The sequence below is a fragment of the Camelus dromedarius genome, chromosome 11, assembly GCF_036321535.1.
Source record: "Camelus dromedarius isolate mCamDro1 chromosome 11, mCamDro1.pat, whole genome shotgun sequence".
Taxonomy (NCBI): domain Eukaryota; kingdom Metazoa; phylum Chordata; class Mammalia; order Artiodactyla; family Camelidae; genus Camelus; species Camelus dromedarius.
The window spans coordinates 55,546,105-55,561,810 of NC_087446.1; the positions used below are offsets into that span (position 1 = coordinate 55,546,105).

The following is a 15,706-nucleotide window of genomic DNA, read 5'->3' on the forward strand; positions in this document are numbered from 1 at the left end:
TGACAATAGTCATTAAACCATGTATGGAGACTTCTTGTTGTGCGGGACCCTGTGTGGTTGCCCAGGACGCACACTAAGAGTTCTGGTCACAATTCTGATGTGTGTGATGTGTGGGGGGTGGTTCCCATACCAACAAGCAGTTCTTGGATACCAGCTGAGTGTCCCACAAATTCTACTCAGTTCCGATACTATCGACCTAGGGATAGCATCAAATTCTACAGGTTAAGGGATCCGTCCTACAAGACTGTCTGCTGCCCCCTCCCCACCCCGCTTTAGGTGTCAGTCGCAAGCCCAGATTATCACCTGGACTTCTGACCAACCAGCTATTGATCAGAGGTTTCAAACACCCCTCCTTGGGTTTGATTAATTTGCTAGAGTGGCTAACAGAAATCAGAGAAACATTTTACTTACTAGATTACCAGTTTATTATAAAAGGACATAAGTTAGGAACAGCCAGATGGAAGAGATGCATAGGGCAAGGTATGGGGAAAGGGTACAGAGATTCCGTGCTCGCTCCAGGCATGCCACCTCCTGCCCCCACACATCTCTGTGTGTTCACTAATCAGGAAACTCTCCGAACCCAGTCCCTTTGGGTTTTTTTTTTAAACAAAGCTTCATTACTTAGTCATGATTGATTGATTCAACCTCCAACCCTTCTCCCCTCCCTGAAGTTGGGGGAGGTGTGGGACTGAAAGTTCTAATCTTCTAAATACAGGGATGGGTTCCCTGGCAATGAGCCCCATCCTTAAGTGAAGTCTAAAAAGTGCTTTATTAATATAAAAAGAGATGCTTTCATTCATCACTTAGGAAATTCCAAGGCTTGTAGGAGCTCTGTGCCAGGGAGGGGATGAAAACCAAATATATATTTCTTATTATAAGTCAATATCATACATGCCCATGAAGCCACCCTGTGTTTGGGTTATCTGTTTCTTCTTGAATGAGACTTGATAATCTGTGTCTTTGAAGGAATTGATCCATTTCATCTAAGTTCTCAAATTTATGGGTATAAAGCTGTTTGTAGTGTTTTATACTCTAGGATGTCCCCCTTTTCACTCTTAATAGTGATAATTTTTATCCTCTGTCTCTTTTTTCCCCTTTGATCAGTTTGGCTAGAGTTTTTCCAATCTTACTGAGCTTCTGAAAGAGCCAGTTTTTGGTTTCTGTTTTTATAGTTTCTATTTTCTGCTAAGAACATCTCCCTTTTCATTTACTTTGAATACATTTACCTTTATCTCATGGGACACAGTTATAATAGTGCATTAAAGTCTTTGTGTATTAATTCCAACGTCCGTATCATGGTTCCCCATGGTAACTTGAACAGGGGAAATTTAATATAGATAATATTGGAGGTTGGAGCCATGAGGGATTGGCTAGTGAGAAGTCAAGAGACCTCTAAAGAGTACAGAAAGGACAGATGTAAGGGACAGCTGCCACCTTTTGGACTGTGATAGAGGCCCCAGGGATGAGCCGTGGCTGGGACCAGACCTCACTGACTGCACTGCGGCTGACTCCTGCCCCCGCCTGTGCTACTTCTGCCCTCTGCGCTCTAGTCAGACTCAGCTCTGGGCCGATCCCAGAACTGCGCATGCTCTCTCCATCCTTTTGGTTTTCGCACATGCCATTTCTTCTGCTTGGGACACTTTCTTCTTCTTAGTATGGCTAGTTTATCATCCTTCACATCTCTGCTAAGACATCATATCCTCTAGGAAGATTTTAATGGTGCCCTAAGTCTGGGTTGGAGCCTCTCCTCTGTGGACTGCGGCATCGATTCTTCTCTTAACACAGCACTTAGTACGTCAAGTCATATAACTGTTTGTCCACGTATCAAGCAATTGGACTGTAAGTTCTTTGAGGGCAAAGACCAAGTCTTGTTTAGTGCCATTTTTGCAGCCTCATGCCTAGCCTGGAGCAGCTGTTTGTTGACTGAATAAGTAAAGGATGAGAGGCTGAAAGTGGCATATGTGGGGAATTGCAAGGGTATACTCAGGGGTTGTATGCCATGTTAAGAAGTTTGGACTATTTCTGGAAGGCATTGGGGAGCCACTGAGGGCTATAAGCAGGGGAGAGCCATGATCTGTTTTTCAGTGAGAAAGATCTGTATAGCAGCAACATGGGAAATGCATTGGATAGGGACAAGAAAGGGAATGGAAAGATCAGGAGGCCCCAGCAATGACCCCAGAGGAGTGAGGGGTGGGGTGGGATGTTGGGGACAAGTGGAAGGGTTTGCTTTGGTTGGGAGGAGCGTACTTATAGGATGGCGGGCAGTGCCCGGAGAGAAGTGGGCTGCCTGGCATGTGTTTTCAGAGCTTTTGCTCTATGTTTCCCCTCCCTTGTTGAACCGTGAGCCCCCCCAGGGAAGGGCTTGAACCCTCTTTCCCCAGTATCTCCTCTGTCCCAGGACACCAGTCTCTGCCCTTGGCAAGTCCCCAGGAGGGTGGGCTAGTGGAGTCTAGGAGGCAATGTCTCCCATCCCTGGCATGATCTGGAAGGAGAGGCCAGAATCCAAGTGATGTTAGCTTCACAAGTTTATTGAAAACCCAGCAACACAAAAAGCGGTACAATCAGGCTCCCACCCCAGCCCAGGCCTCCCTGGAGCTTGCAGACATAAGCCCTCCTGCAGGGGACAGGGCAGGGCCCCCCCTCACACCACCAGCAGGGGAGTGGAGTGCTGAGGGCCCGCTTCTCTACTGCACCCACCCACCTTGTGGACCCACGTGCCAGGGTTACACCAACAGCCCAAGAAGAGAAGCAAGCAGCCAGGACATTGCCACTCTGAGAAGAACCATCTCTTGGCCACCAAAGACGGTGGATCCTTCTGGATGAGGAAAAGAAGGAAGGAAACTTCTGTAGCCAGGGAAAGGAAGAGGAGGGAAGCAGGGGTGGGCTGAGGACACCTGCTGTGTGGACATTCTCCCTTGTCCAGATTAATCAATCCAAAGCTAGGTTGGCGATGGTGCCCAAACGCATTCTCGGCTTTGAATTAGTCTGTTCCTCCCGACACACTGATTTTTGTCATTGTATTGAATCTGCATTTCCTGAGGCTGTTTGGCTGGATGGTGAGGAGTGATCGAAGGAAGGAAACTGGGAGTCAGGGAGAAGCCAGTCCCCTGGGGCCTGTGGATGGCGCATGGTGGGGGTGGGGGCAAGTTCCCTCAGAGGATACAGGCCAGGCACAGCAGCCCCTGGCTTCTTGGCAGGAGGGGTAGCTGGATGCCCTTGGGGGCAGAAGCAGGAGGCGCTGAGACGGTTCTTCCCTGGGCAGCGGCCGGCTGGCACTCGGCTCTCACTACTTGGTGCGGCGGGAGGTGGTGGTGGACACGAAGCGGACGCCGGAACTGCGGCTGCCGCTGCAGCTGCTGAAGCCGCCCTCGGTGGGCAGCGGGCAGGGGATGCTGGGGGCACATGCCTCAGCCACCAGCACGGAGCCCCCTCGGGAACCTGCGGCCAGGCTCGAGCCGCAGAAGCCTCCAGACCGGATGCTGCTGCTGCCGGAGAAGGTGACCCCGCCACGGCAGAGGCTGGAGCTGGTGACCAGCGTCTCAGGCCCGCACACCAGGCCGCCCCGGGAGCTGCTCACGGCTGCGGGATGAAGAAACGGTACCAGTGGGGCTGCCTGTCCTCCAAGCTCCCCCCTGGGATGGGCCAGTGGCATCAGGGGAAAACTGGTTCCTCTTATCTACCTAGTCAATACCCACTTTTCCGTTCCCTTGTCTGGGTGACTCAAAGGCTGTGACTCCATTAAAGGCAAACATTCAGGCTAAAATGGAAGGGGGCCAGTGGATAGGACTCGTCTCAGGCAGATTGTGATTCCGAAGAGCAGGGTCTGGGGCTCGCCCTTCTTTATGTCCCCACCCTGCAGGGCCCAGTGGAGGCCTGCGTGCTTTGGGTACAACCAATACTTTGTCTGGCAGCGGCAGCAGCAGAAGCAGCAGGGGAATTTTGTTCGGCTGTGTCCCATCCCCTCCCATCAAGAGGGGAGGGAACTCCCTGGCACAGGCCTTTCCATTCCTTCCCCGCTCTTTGCCCTTGAAGGACAAGGCCTCTCAAAGCAAAAAGGCTGCCTCTCTTCTTGAACCCTCTCTCACCTACCAGGCCCTGCAGACCTCTGTGATTGCTCAGCAGGATCTGGAGACGTCTGAGACCTCAGCTAAGGGGATGCTCTGAGTCCAGGGCCCAGAGGGACCCTGCTCCCCTGGCCGTCATGGCCAGTCCAGCCATGGGCTCCTGGCCCCAATGTGGACCCAAGTTTAAAGGACATTCGAAGGGATCCGGGAGAGAAATATGTGAAGAGGGAAAAACTTAAGGTTCTTACATATGTCTACTGGTCCAACACCTTCACAGATCCTGGAGAAAGAAAGAAGCAAGTCAGTTCACAAGCAGTGTCATTCCCTGAAAACTTGTGTGCTATCGGAGGGCTTTCTTGGCTGAGTGGATCGGTGGACCAGCGGTTCTCACCCCTGGCTGCACAAGTATCCGGGGAGATTTATAAAACTGCATGTTCCTCGATCCTGCCTCAAAACTATTGAATCAAAATATTTGAGGAAGTGTGTTAGTCTCTAATTTTTTTTTTTAACAAGCTAACCAATCAAACAGAACTCCCTGTGATTTTGGTACAGCCTGCCTACAAACTTGCACTTAGAAGACACAGATCTAGAGCCATGTTCTAATCCCCTGCGAAGGGCAAGCCAAGTAAGGTTTGCAGAAAAGGTACAGTTGCCGCTAGAGATGGCTCATTTAGCAATTCTTCATCTGGGCCCCTCCCCCCACTTAGTCCTTCTAGATCTTGAGATCTGACCCCACTCCCTCCTGCTGTGCTGAACAGCACCCACCGGCTCTCCTCGCCCTCCAGCAGCTTGCGGTAGGTGGCGATCTCGATGTCCAGGGCCAGCTTGGTGTTCATTAGCTCCTGGTACTCGCGCAGCTGCCGCGCCATGTCCTGCTTGGCCTGCTGCAGGGCGCCCTCCAGATCCGCCAGCTTGCACTTGGCATCATTGAGGGCCGCCTCGCCCTGCTTCTCCGCCTCGGCCACCGCGGCCTCCAGCTTGGCCCGCTGCAGGGAGGGCAGTTCACAGGTGGGCTTTGGCAGGGACTAGGGGATCCCCAGGTGGAGCTAGAAACACTGCCCCTTGTGGGTGGGGACACAGCCTGGTGCCAAGCCAGTGATGAGCCCATGGCGGCTGCTTTCCCAGGATTGTCACCCTGTAGTTTGATGTCACCAGGGGCTGATTTTACACTTATTGGTTTCTGTTGCCCATGGGGTCCAGAGAGTAAAGCTGTTCTTTCTACCTCCCCTGCCCCTGTAAGTCTGCCCCAGGACTTCCCTTTTATATGGGAGACTCTCCTTTTCTTCCACATTTTCCTCCTCCAGGAAGTCTTCCTGGACTAATTCCTCCATTCCTCTGTTTCTGGGTCCTGGTGGCCTCCCCCATATCAACTCTGGCTCCTCAAATCTTGGTGCCCTGCTTCTGCTCCCTCTGGGGCTTTCCTTTCCTTTGCCCACCTGAGCCTTGGCATGCTCGATCTCTGCCTTCAGCCTCTGGATCAGGCGGGTCAGCTCATTGATCTCATCCCGAGTGTTGCGCAGGTTGTCACAGTGTTGGCCAGCTGTCACCCGCATCTCCTCATACTGGAAGGGAGAAGGGGATGTTCCAAGGGTTCAATGGTTGGGTCAAGACCACAGTCCACTCCGTTGTCCATGGGTCTTTTCCTGGGGCTGACCACACCCCCTCCCCAGCGCCCTCCTGCCCACCTTGGTCTGGTACCAGGCCTCAGCATCAGCCCGACTGCGCCTGGCGATCTCTTCATACTGGGTCTTGATTTCACAGATGATCCCATCAAGGTCCAGTTCTCGGCTGTTGTCCATCTTCACAATGACCGATGTCTCTGAGATGTGTGACTGCAGCAACTGGATTTCCTGTGTTGGAGGATGAGCGAGACAGATGGGCTCAGAGTCCCATCAGTGGTCAGGGCTCTGCCACAGGGTTCCCAGGATGCAGAGTCAGGAGAGAGACATTGCTTATTTATTCCGGGCAATGCAAAGGAGCAGACCATCCAAATCAAGGAGGGGAAAGATGTGACCCAGAACTGCTTGATTTGACTTTAAACCTTTGTTATACACTTGGAGACATCCTTTAACACCCACTAACTTGCTTAGGTGACTATCAAAACCATGGGGGCCTAGGAACTTGGTGGCGGGGAGTAAGAGTCATGCTAAAGCTTAAACTTTCCTTTGGATGATCTGCACAGTGTCTGTGCCAATCACGGCTTATTGAGAGCTGACAATATTTTAGAAAATAGTGATCTAGGAATTCCTACATCCCAAGTCTTTAATAGAACCAGGGTAGGGAGGGGGAAAGCTGGGAACTGGCCAGCATGGTGAGGGCCCCAGAGGGAGTTTTTTCAGCCTTTCCACTCAGAGGCAGACATACAGCTCTGATCAGGTCTATCCAGACCAAACAGACCTTATGAAGCAACAGATATCTAGTTCATTTGACTAATTAGGGTGACTCAATTTTTCTTACATCTCCTAGCAAGTCAATTTGCCAGAGTCTTCTCATCAGTAGATAGGAAGTGACATTCTTAGACCCCAGTCTTTGGATTGGCCAACAAGAAGTTGGATCATTGATCCAAGGAGCTTATTCATAGACAAAAGTCAGGTTTCTGACAAGCCTCCTCCCCTTACCTTCTCCACTTACAGATAGATCAACATAGAGAGGACATAGATTTGAGTGGGAAGAAAGACATATGGTACAAAATGTTAGAAAATATGCCAGTCCAGTGAAGCCTCCCAGGAGTCCAGGCCATGCCTTGATCTCCTGGGGCTGCTTGGAGGGGATGAGCCCTTACCGCCATGTATAGGGTTTTCAGGAAGTCGATATCCTGAGTTAGGGCATCCGCATTTGCCTCTAGATCAGACTTATTTAAGAAAGCTGTATCCACATCCTGCATAAAAGAGAGAAGGGGAAAATGCTCATTTCTTGTACACTGTTTAACTTCTTCATCTTGGCAGGGTCTGGAGATGGGTGGGAAGATTGGGCCTATCCCCCCAGGGCCGGGTCAGCTGGGACTGATGGGAAAGTCACTGGGTGGAAATTTAGTGACTCTTGTTCTTCTCTTGTTCTTTTGCTTCCTGCAACACGAAACCCCTAGGGGTGCTGAATTTTTCCCGATGCTTATTTAGAGGCAAAGAGAATCTGTATAATCCAAGACTCTTAAAATGTCATCTCTTCAGACCTCTGCTCTCATGAAGATCCAATTTTAAGTAATTGGAAGCCAAGTCAGAACTTTGAAGGGAAACTGTTGTGACCTTAGGGGTTCCACTGAGTGTGAGTATTCACAGGGCTGCTCAGGCAGTTTCCTGGGGGTCTCGAGGATATTTGCCTGTCTGGAGGAGAAGTTTGCCTGGACCTGTTTGCTCTCTTACCTTCTTCAGAGTCACAAACTCATTCTCAGCATTGGCCCGGAGTCCCACCTCCTCTTCGTACCTGGACAACAAGGATGAAGAGGGTGAGTTCTTCCTCTGAACTGAGCACCAATTACCCCAGCTCCCCAGTCACGACCTCTTTGCTGCATCTCAGAGCCTGGGTCCCTATTGCCACCCACATGCCTTCATCCCCTCTGTCCATCTTTAACGCATTTTGTGAGTCAATAGCCCTCAGGTTCTCCAAATCCCCTTTACTTTCTCAAATTACATGTGGTGTCTGAAAACCTGGACCTTTGTTATGCTTCTCTGCTGGAAAATCCTTAGGGTCATTGCACTTGACTCTAGAGGAAGTTAAGACCCAACTTGGGCGCGGGTCTCAAAACCAGAGGGCTCCTTTTCCTGGGGTCAGCTTATCCATTCCAATAAGCAGGCTTAGGGAGAAATCATGCCCAATTCCAAGTCTCCTTTTCCCTCAGGACCCATTGAGGGCCTCCTCCTCCCATACACATCACTGCCCCATTGCTGCCTCCCAGCTGAGGACTGAAACCCACATTCCACCCTGATGCTTCCAGCTGCTCTCCACTTCCAGCTGCTCTCATCTGAGCTTGGCTGCTGATTTAAGGACCAGCCCATGCCCATCCTTGGTCAGTACACTCCAGATGCTACTCACTTCTTCTTGAAACCCTCAAGGACATCCTGCATGTTGTTCCTCTCAGCCTCGAGCCGAGCCCGGTCGCTGTTCACTATGTCCAGCTGCCTCCGCATGTTGGTGATGTAGTTCTCGAAGAGGGGCTCCAGGTTGCTCCTGGCACATTTTTGCTCTTGGAGGAAGCTCCATTTGGTCTCTAGGAGCTTATTCTGCTGTTCCAGGAACCGCACCTAAATCCACAGGGGCAAGGACATGGCAGCTGAAGTGCTCGATACAATCACCTACATGTCGACCCTTTGCTCAGATGGCCAGAGGTGACTTGTTCCCTCCTCTGTTGACTTTCACTCCTCTTCTAACTCAGTAGAACCTGGAAGAGCAAGTCTGGGGTCCCCTCCTCATGCTCAGCCAGCTTAGTTATAGACAGAAGCTTTTGAACCAAAGCATGTCAGTACCGTTTCCCCTTCTGCCCTCTGAGAAAGGTGAGGGCTTGTTCACTGGGAAGTTGGAGATTGATTCTGCCCAAGATGGGGTTCGCCTACATCTAAACACTGATGTCAGCCATCCCTGGCAGGGGATAAGGAGAAGAGTAAAGTACATTTGGGGTGGGATGTGGCATTACAAGGTGGGAATTCTCAGGTCAGAGGTCATACACATCACCCCAGATATCCCATTCTCTGAGACTCGTAGAGCTGGAGGAGAACTAGGGGACTATTTGGTCCAGCGCCTCATTTCAGAGATGAAGAAACTGAAGCTCACAGAGGTGAATTTCCAATCTCAGACACAATCAGAACATCCGTGCTCTGTGGAGACATGGTTTCTGGGATGTCAGTCCCACATCTCTATTCACCTCATCAACCTGAAGGTCAGTGACCACTAGTGGTCATTTGCTACCATTTCCCTCCATCTAGGCAGCTCAGCTGAACCTGGGTACCCCACATGGGGGCAGATAGGAATTCTTTGTTTGTTTTGTACAAAAATTACTCAATCCATTCTCCATTTCTTAAGCCTGAACAGGTGTGGCCACCCAGTCCCAGAAACCATGAAAACTTCAAAGAGAGCATGAGGATCTCAAAGGATAAAACCTTTTAAACATGTATCAGCCCACACCTGGTGGAACTGCTAGCAGGAGGTATTTCTAAGTGACTAGGTGGTAGGTCTTAGTTTGTCCAGATGCCTTCAGATTTGGCTGGATGTTTCCTCCAAAAGACAGCACCACTGTCTTATTCTGTCCCTCTGTGCAGTGCCTCCTCAGGCTTGCCCTTGCTCTGCAGCAGGGCAACCTAGAAATCATGCTGCCATGCCTTTGGTTGATGCCTGAAGCATCTGGGGTCAAGGTCGATGCCCTAGGCCTGGACCAGCTTTTCTAAAGGGAAAGAACACCTCAGTGCATTTTGGTTCTCATCATCCCAGACCCAGAGACTGAGCTGTCATAGGTACCTTGTCGATGAAGGAGGCAAATTTGTTGTTGAGGGTCTTGATTTGCTCCTTCTCATCCTTCTTCACTCTCTGTGCATTGGGGTCAATCTCCAGGTTGAGAGGGGTCAGCAGGTTCTGGTTAACAGTCACTGCTGTGATAGATGGGGCAGCTGGGATTCCAACTCCTCCAACTCGGTAGCCAAAGCCAGGGCCACCGAAGCCATAGCCAAGGCCACTGCCGGGTCCAAACCCCAGACCCAAACAACTGCTGGGCCCAAAGCCCAGACCAGCACCACTCCTATCACCAAAACCAAAGGCCATCCCACTGCCAGCACTGAAGCCAACTCCGCAGCGGATGGGACGAGGGCCCACAGCTGCTATCCGGGGTGAGCACGATCCAAAGCTGACGACACTCCGACTGCCAAAGCCACCAAGACCTCGGAAGCTGGGCCCGCTCCTGCAGGAGACAGAGCTGATCTGGAAGCGGTTCAGGTTCCGGGGGCTTATTGCTGAGCAAGAGCTGAAGTTGCCCACGCGGCGACTGGAGCTGACGCGGTAAGAGCGGCAAGACATGCTGGCTTCTGGGGTGAGAGCAATGCGGCGACTGCAGAGCTGGAGCCGGAGTCCCTCTGAGGAGAATGGATCCCTCTCACCCCTTTTATGTGCGTGTGGATCTGAGGACGGGCCCCATAAAAATGAAAAAAGCCATTTGGAAGCATTTATGAGCTTGGGTAGTTAGCAAAAATTCTTCATGCTTATAACCTCCTTTATAATTAGCTAATCTCAGACACACCTATTCTCCTCAGGATCAGGCCCACAACACCAAATCTATAAATATTAAAAACACATCAACACATAAACATTATGGTCCTATTTTTTCCCCGCAAGTCCACCATAATTGCCATTATGGGGACATTAATTTGCTTTGGTCATAAATCCAATAGACTTTTGCTGCAAGGGTGGCTAACCACCAGAAAGTTAGGATGGAACCAGCTCCAGCAAGAAGCTTGCAAAGGATATATCTGTAGAGATACAAGCCCCTAAACAATGAAGGATGTGTGGAAGAGAGGCAGGATCTACAGAGCTCCAAGTAAGAAATGATCAGGTGAGAATACAGTTTGTTATATCCCCATCGATGGATTAAACAGTCCAAAAACCTTTTGCAGTGTTTTATCTGTCCTCCATGATCTGGGTTGACTGTTTACATAAGTGTTGGATCTTCAGTGAAACTCCTTTGGAATAGTGTAGATACATGTCTGACTTGAAACACTTAAAGGAGATTCATTCATTCATTCACTCATTCATTCAGCAATTAACCAGGTGCCTCCTCTGTCTCAGGTTAGGTGCTTGATGCTGAAGGTACAGAGATAAAAAAAGGTAGGCTCTCATGGTGATGGGGAAAGATTAACCGTGAGGACTTCCACCAGTCAACATTTTGTGGCATAATTTGAGACCAAAACTTGCCAATAATTTGGCCATGGATCTGTGTGGAAAGTTAACCGCATGATTTTGAGCCCCCAGAACACATTAGGGCTCATGTATAGTCCTGTCTGTGCAAGATCCTCACATAACTGGTGAATCTTTGGTTAGGACAGAGAGACACAAAGCAATAAGCATCTGGGTAGAAAATGAGAAGTTCTCAGCCACTGGGCATCGTCATCATTGTCACCAACAGTGCAGATATTTCAGGACCCAGAGACAGGTGTTGACCCTGTCGTGGCCAAACCCGGACATGGTTTGCCCTACCTGTCTGTGCCTGGGGGCTTGTGTTTGACTGGATGCTTGCCCGGGATTCTACTTGGAAGAGGATGTGTGCTTTTGCTTGGAACTATCCAGCCCAGGTCTTCATTATTTTCTTCCTTCCCAATCTCCACACATTTTATTTCCTTTTCTCATCTTACTGTATTATCTAGGACTTCTAGCATGATGCTGAAAAGTAGCGGTGAAAGGGGGCATCTTTGCCTTATTCCCGATTTTTGGTGGGAAAGCTTCAAATTTCTCACTAATGATGTTAGTTGTAAGTTTCTTGCAGATTTTTTTTTTTAAATAAAGTTGAGGACATTTCCTTCTGTTCCTTGTTTACTACTATTTTCCATAGACCCAGCTGTCAGGTGTATGTCTAAAGGGAGAAAAAGAGAATACTTCTTGTGGAGATTGCCAGTGACCTCCATGTCACTAAATTCAGTGGTCTGTTCTCAGCCCTCATTTAAGCAGTATTTGGCATAGTTGATCATTCCCCCTTTTTTTTTTTTAAACAATTTGTTCTTTTAGTTTCCAGATACCACATTCTTCTAATTTTCTCTCCACATTACTAGCTACTTCTTTTTTGTCTTCTTAGCCAGTTTCTTCTCACCCCTCCAGCCTCTACACACCACAGCACCCTTGGACTTAGCCCTTGTACCTGCTTACATCTTTATCCATGCTAGTTCCCTCGGTGACATCATACAGCGTCATGACTTTAAATACCACCCATCCACTGATGACCGCCAAGGTGTATCTCTATTCCAGACATCCCTTCTGTGCCCCACATGTATGCTTTGATCAGTATCTCTATTTGGGTATCAGTTAGGCCCCTCAACCTTAATCTATCCAGAACTGTCCTCCCGATTAATTATTCCTACAAAATACTTTCTACTTGCCAGACTCACTATCCCTGCACAGCCCAAACATCTAGGATTCATCCATTCCTGTTCCTCAGCTTTTCCCATATCTCACATTCAATCCATTGGCAAAGCCTACCTTCAAAATATATCTGGGCTTCTACCGGCTCTCAGCATCCCACTGCTACCATGTTGGTCCAAGCCCATCACTCCTCACAGGGTCTATTGAAGTGTCCTAGGTCCTAGCTAGTAGCCTTGCTTCCTCCTTTGCCCCTTCTGTCTTTCCTTAACACCACAGTCAGAGTGGTCCTTTAAAAACACGGCAGGGCATGCCATTTCTAAGCTCAGACCCCTCCAGTAGTTTCCCATCCCACCCAGAGTAAATGCCATGTGGGACTCTACATAGCCTGCCCCCTCCCCTTCCCTGACCTCACTCCCCTCCACCCATCCTACTGCTCACCCTGCTCCAGCCACGCTGGCCTCCTATGTGTCCCTCAAACAGACAGGAAAACTCCTGCTCACACATTTTCCCACTTGCTGTTTTTTTCTGCTGGGAACTCTTTTTCTTGAAGTAGCTGCATGGCCTGGTCTGTCAACTCTTCCAGGTCTTTGTACTTTGGTTCTCTTCCATTTGAAGCCCCCTCCCCCACGTATTCTCTATCTCCCACCCCCCTCCTTTTCTCCTTCACGGTTCTCAACATCTGAGAGCCTCTCCTACACAAATTCGCTTATTTCTCATCTGTCTTTCCAGGCTGGAACATAAGCTCCAGGAGGCAGGCTTGTGTGTGTTTTACCTCCTCCTCGTCCCCTGCATAGGAGAATGGGGTGGGGGTGAGCGGCGTACTATATAGTTTTGTTGGATGAATGAAGACACTTCAAAGTTTAAAAGCAGGAGGAAAAGGGGAAAGGAGCAAGGAGTGGGAAAAGAAAAAAGAGGAATTTGGTTTTGCAGGTACTTCAGGAAGAGGAGACTCTGGCTCTGAGGATGGTGGGGTATAGAAATCCAAGTGCTCAGAGGGGACCAGCTGTTTGCCCTCCAGCTCCAAGCTCCTGGGGCGTGAATCTGGCCCCTTGCAGGAAAGGGCATCCTCCTCTTCTGAGGGCAGGCAAGGGGATCCAGGAGACTGGGAAGGAGAAGGTGGGGAGGAGGGCAGTGGGGATGGCATGGAGGACACCAGTGAGTGTGCCAGGCTGGGGACAGAAGGCTTGACCCAGCCTTGGAATCAAATGCACTTGGGAGCAATCCCAGTTTTGCCAGCTGCCAAGTGTGACCTTGGACGGTGGTGCACCCAGGGCACGGTCGTGGCACTCTCCAGGTATAGACAGAAAGGGTGCTTATCTGTAAAGAACTTATAAACAATGATACACCCAAGTAAAAGTCTGCTGTTTATTATCACTGTGCAAACACTCACCCTCCATGTGAGACCAATGACCTGGGGAAACTGTTTAACCTCTCTAAGCCTCAGTTTCCTCATCTGTAAAATGGAATTATACCTACTGCACAGTATTGTGAGGGTTACATATGCAAATGTTTGGGGTGTATGGTGTGGGGAGCCTCGTGTGGTTATTGTCGGCCATTCTTTCCCCTGCTGTCCTCCCTCCCTCTTTTTCTCTCTCTGCCCCTTCTCCTCTCTTTTGCATAGTCCTCCTTTCACTTGCAAGCAGTCATCCCTGTTCCCGCCTAGCACCCCACCTCCTTCCAGCTCTAGTGGCTGTGGCATCATTGCCTCACCAGCGATTCCTGGGGCCTCCCTGCGTCTCAGCTTTCTTCAACCCTAACCGGCCGGGCGGGGTGGGGGTAATTGAGACCAGTCAAGCGTAACCCCCATTCTGGGATGAACTGTCACCATTAGCAATTTATACATCTGAGGCATTATTTTGCCAGTCGGTGCATAACACAACCCTCAGCCATTTTTTGGGGGGTGGCAGGTGGGGCGGGGGAGAGGGGAGGAGTTGTCCTGGAAACTCTGGGCTGGGGTTTTTGCTGCTCTGACAGTTTCTTTTTCCTGTTAGGAGTCGGTCTGGTTGTCATCCTGAGATAGATCTGCTGACTGAGCCCAGCCCCAGCTCCTCACTGCGCTACTGTAGGACCATTGCTGGCTCACAGCGCGATGCTATCTGCATGGGGAGGAGAGGGTGGGAGGGGAGGGTGCCGTCTCGGTTGGCTGAGCAGAGCCTGGGAACCCTGGGCACATTGTGGCTGTGTATGTGTGGCTGTCAGCGTTTGAGTGAGTGGGAGGGAAAGAGGGTGACAGGGAAATCCCAGATGATGAGAGGGCTTTGCTAAAAGCCGCCTTCTTCAGAATGCTTCCGTTTTGCCTGGGGACAAGTTTGTGCTGAAGAGAGGTACTCACTGGGAGGTGTTCATGCTGGGACCTGCCCTGGTGGGAAGAGAAGCTCAGGAGTCCCCTAGCAGAAGGAGGGGGACAATGGGAGAGGCTGAGGCCCTCCACCCCTCCGCCCTGTCAGACTAATGATGAGTGGAGGGAATCTAAACACCTCTCAGGAGAGATAAAATACCCCTCTTGCTTGGGCCCATCCCCAGACTTTCAGGCAGGATGATTTTTCCAGGTTAAAACACCCCTCTTGCTTGGGCCCATCCCCACACTTTCAGGCAGGATGATTTTTCCAGGTTTGACCCAAATTCCTCACCTGCCTACACAGCTATCACCTGCTGGGATGGAGTGATGCTCCTTATGGGTGTGCAGGTCAGTCCGCTTCGAAAAACTGCACCTTCACTGGGAGATGATGTGTGCCCGGCATCGCGTTTCGGTGCTGGGGTGCCTGCTGGGCGCTGCCCGCTTCCTTCTGTCAGACTCAGTGATCCTGAGTTCCCCTCCTCTGCTCACAGTTCCGTTTCTGCCCCCATTTCCCCCAATCCGAGCACCAAGTGGAGAGTGGCAGGAGAGGGTCTGCCTGGGGCCACTGATGGGACTGGGATGAGGGAGGGATCTGGGTGAGATGAGGGCCTTTAGGGGAGAGGCAGCAGCTCCTGAGGGAGGGCGCGGTGCGGCAAGGAAGGGCCTCCTGGGGAGAAGAGGGACAAGGGAATGGGAGCCATTCTGGGGAGACAGACCCAGAAACAAGGGGCTCCATTCCTGGTCCTCACCCTCCCCAGGCCTCCTGGGGTCATTCCCCACCTGTCCTCTAGGGGGCGCTCTGGAAGTGGCTGGAATTTGGATTCTCCAGGCGGAACGGAAGGCAGTGAGGCCCTGGTTTCACACAGGCTGTTCTCTTGGCCTCCCGAGGGCAGGGCCAGGGCCTGATGCACCCTGCATCCCAGCACCTGGCGCGGGGCGGGTCCTGGGAGAAGCTCAGATGTTTGCCCAGGTGAATGGAGGTGAGCTGCTGGGCCACCACCAGGAGGCACTTTTGTCCCGCCTGCCTAGAGTTGCCTCCTCCCTGGGTCTCAAGGGAGAATGGGAGTGCCCAGCACAGCACTGAGGGGGTCCCCTGGTGAAAGCTCCAGAGGGACGTGCTCCGGCCTCTAGCTCACGTCCAGGACTGAGCTGGGCGCCCTCCCAATTGGGATGAGTCTGCCTGTGGACTGTTCCAGACAAGCCTTCCTTCCCCCGGGGCCCAGGCCACTCTGGAATGGGAATCCCCAAAGGGATGGTT

At 51.0% G+C, this 15,706-nt stretch overlaps 1 protein-coding gene across 2 annotated transcripts; it reads right to left on the reverse strand.

Annotated features, from left to right (window-relative positions):
• Positions 1 to 2,559: 2,559 nt before the first annotated feature.
• Positions 2,560 to 10,061, reverse strand: KRT84 (keratin 84). Of its 2 annotated transcripts, XM_064491018.1 has the most exons (10): positions 9,860 to 10,061; positions 9,510 to 9,724; positions 8,094 to 8,302; positions 7,424 to 7,484; positions 6,847 to 6,942; positions 5,750 to 5,914; positions 5,501 to 5,626; positions 4,830 to 5,050; positions 4,313 to 4,344; positions 2,560 to 3,579 (listed from the first exon to the last, which is right to left on the reverse strand). In XM_064491018.1, exons 1-10 carry the CDS (start codon positions 10,059 to 10,061, stop codon positions 3,287 to 3,289), a joined length of 1,620 nt encoding a protein of 539 aa, XP_064347088.1. In that variant the 3' UTR covers positions 2,560 to 3,286. The 2 variants fall into 2 exon arrangements, with proteins under 2 accessions (XP_064347088.1, XP_031318359.2); XM_031462499.2 differs by having other exon boundaries at positions 9,510 to 10,061.
• Positions 10,062 to 15,706: the final 5,645 nt, after the last annotated feature.

Coding starts and splice junctions, on each gene's coding strand:
- KRT84 (XM_031462499.2), bottom strand. CDS start 10,061: ATGTCTTGCCGCTCTTACCGCGTCAGCTCCAGTCGCCGCGTGGGCAAC. Junction 7,485..8,093: donor CTTGAGGGTTTCAAGAAGAA/GTGAGTAGCATC, acceptor CTTGTTGTCCAG/GTACGAAGAGGAGGTGGGAC. Junction 5,627..5,749: donor AGGCCTGGTACCAGACCAAG/GTGGGCAGGAGG, acceptor TCTCCCTTCCAG/TATGAGGAGATGCGGGTGAC.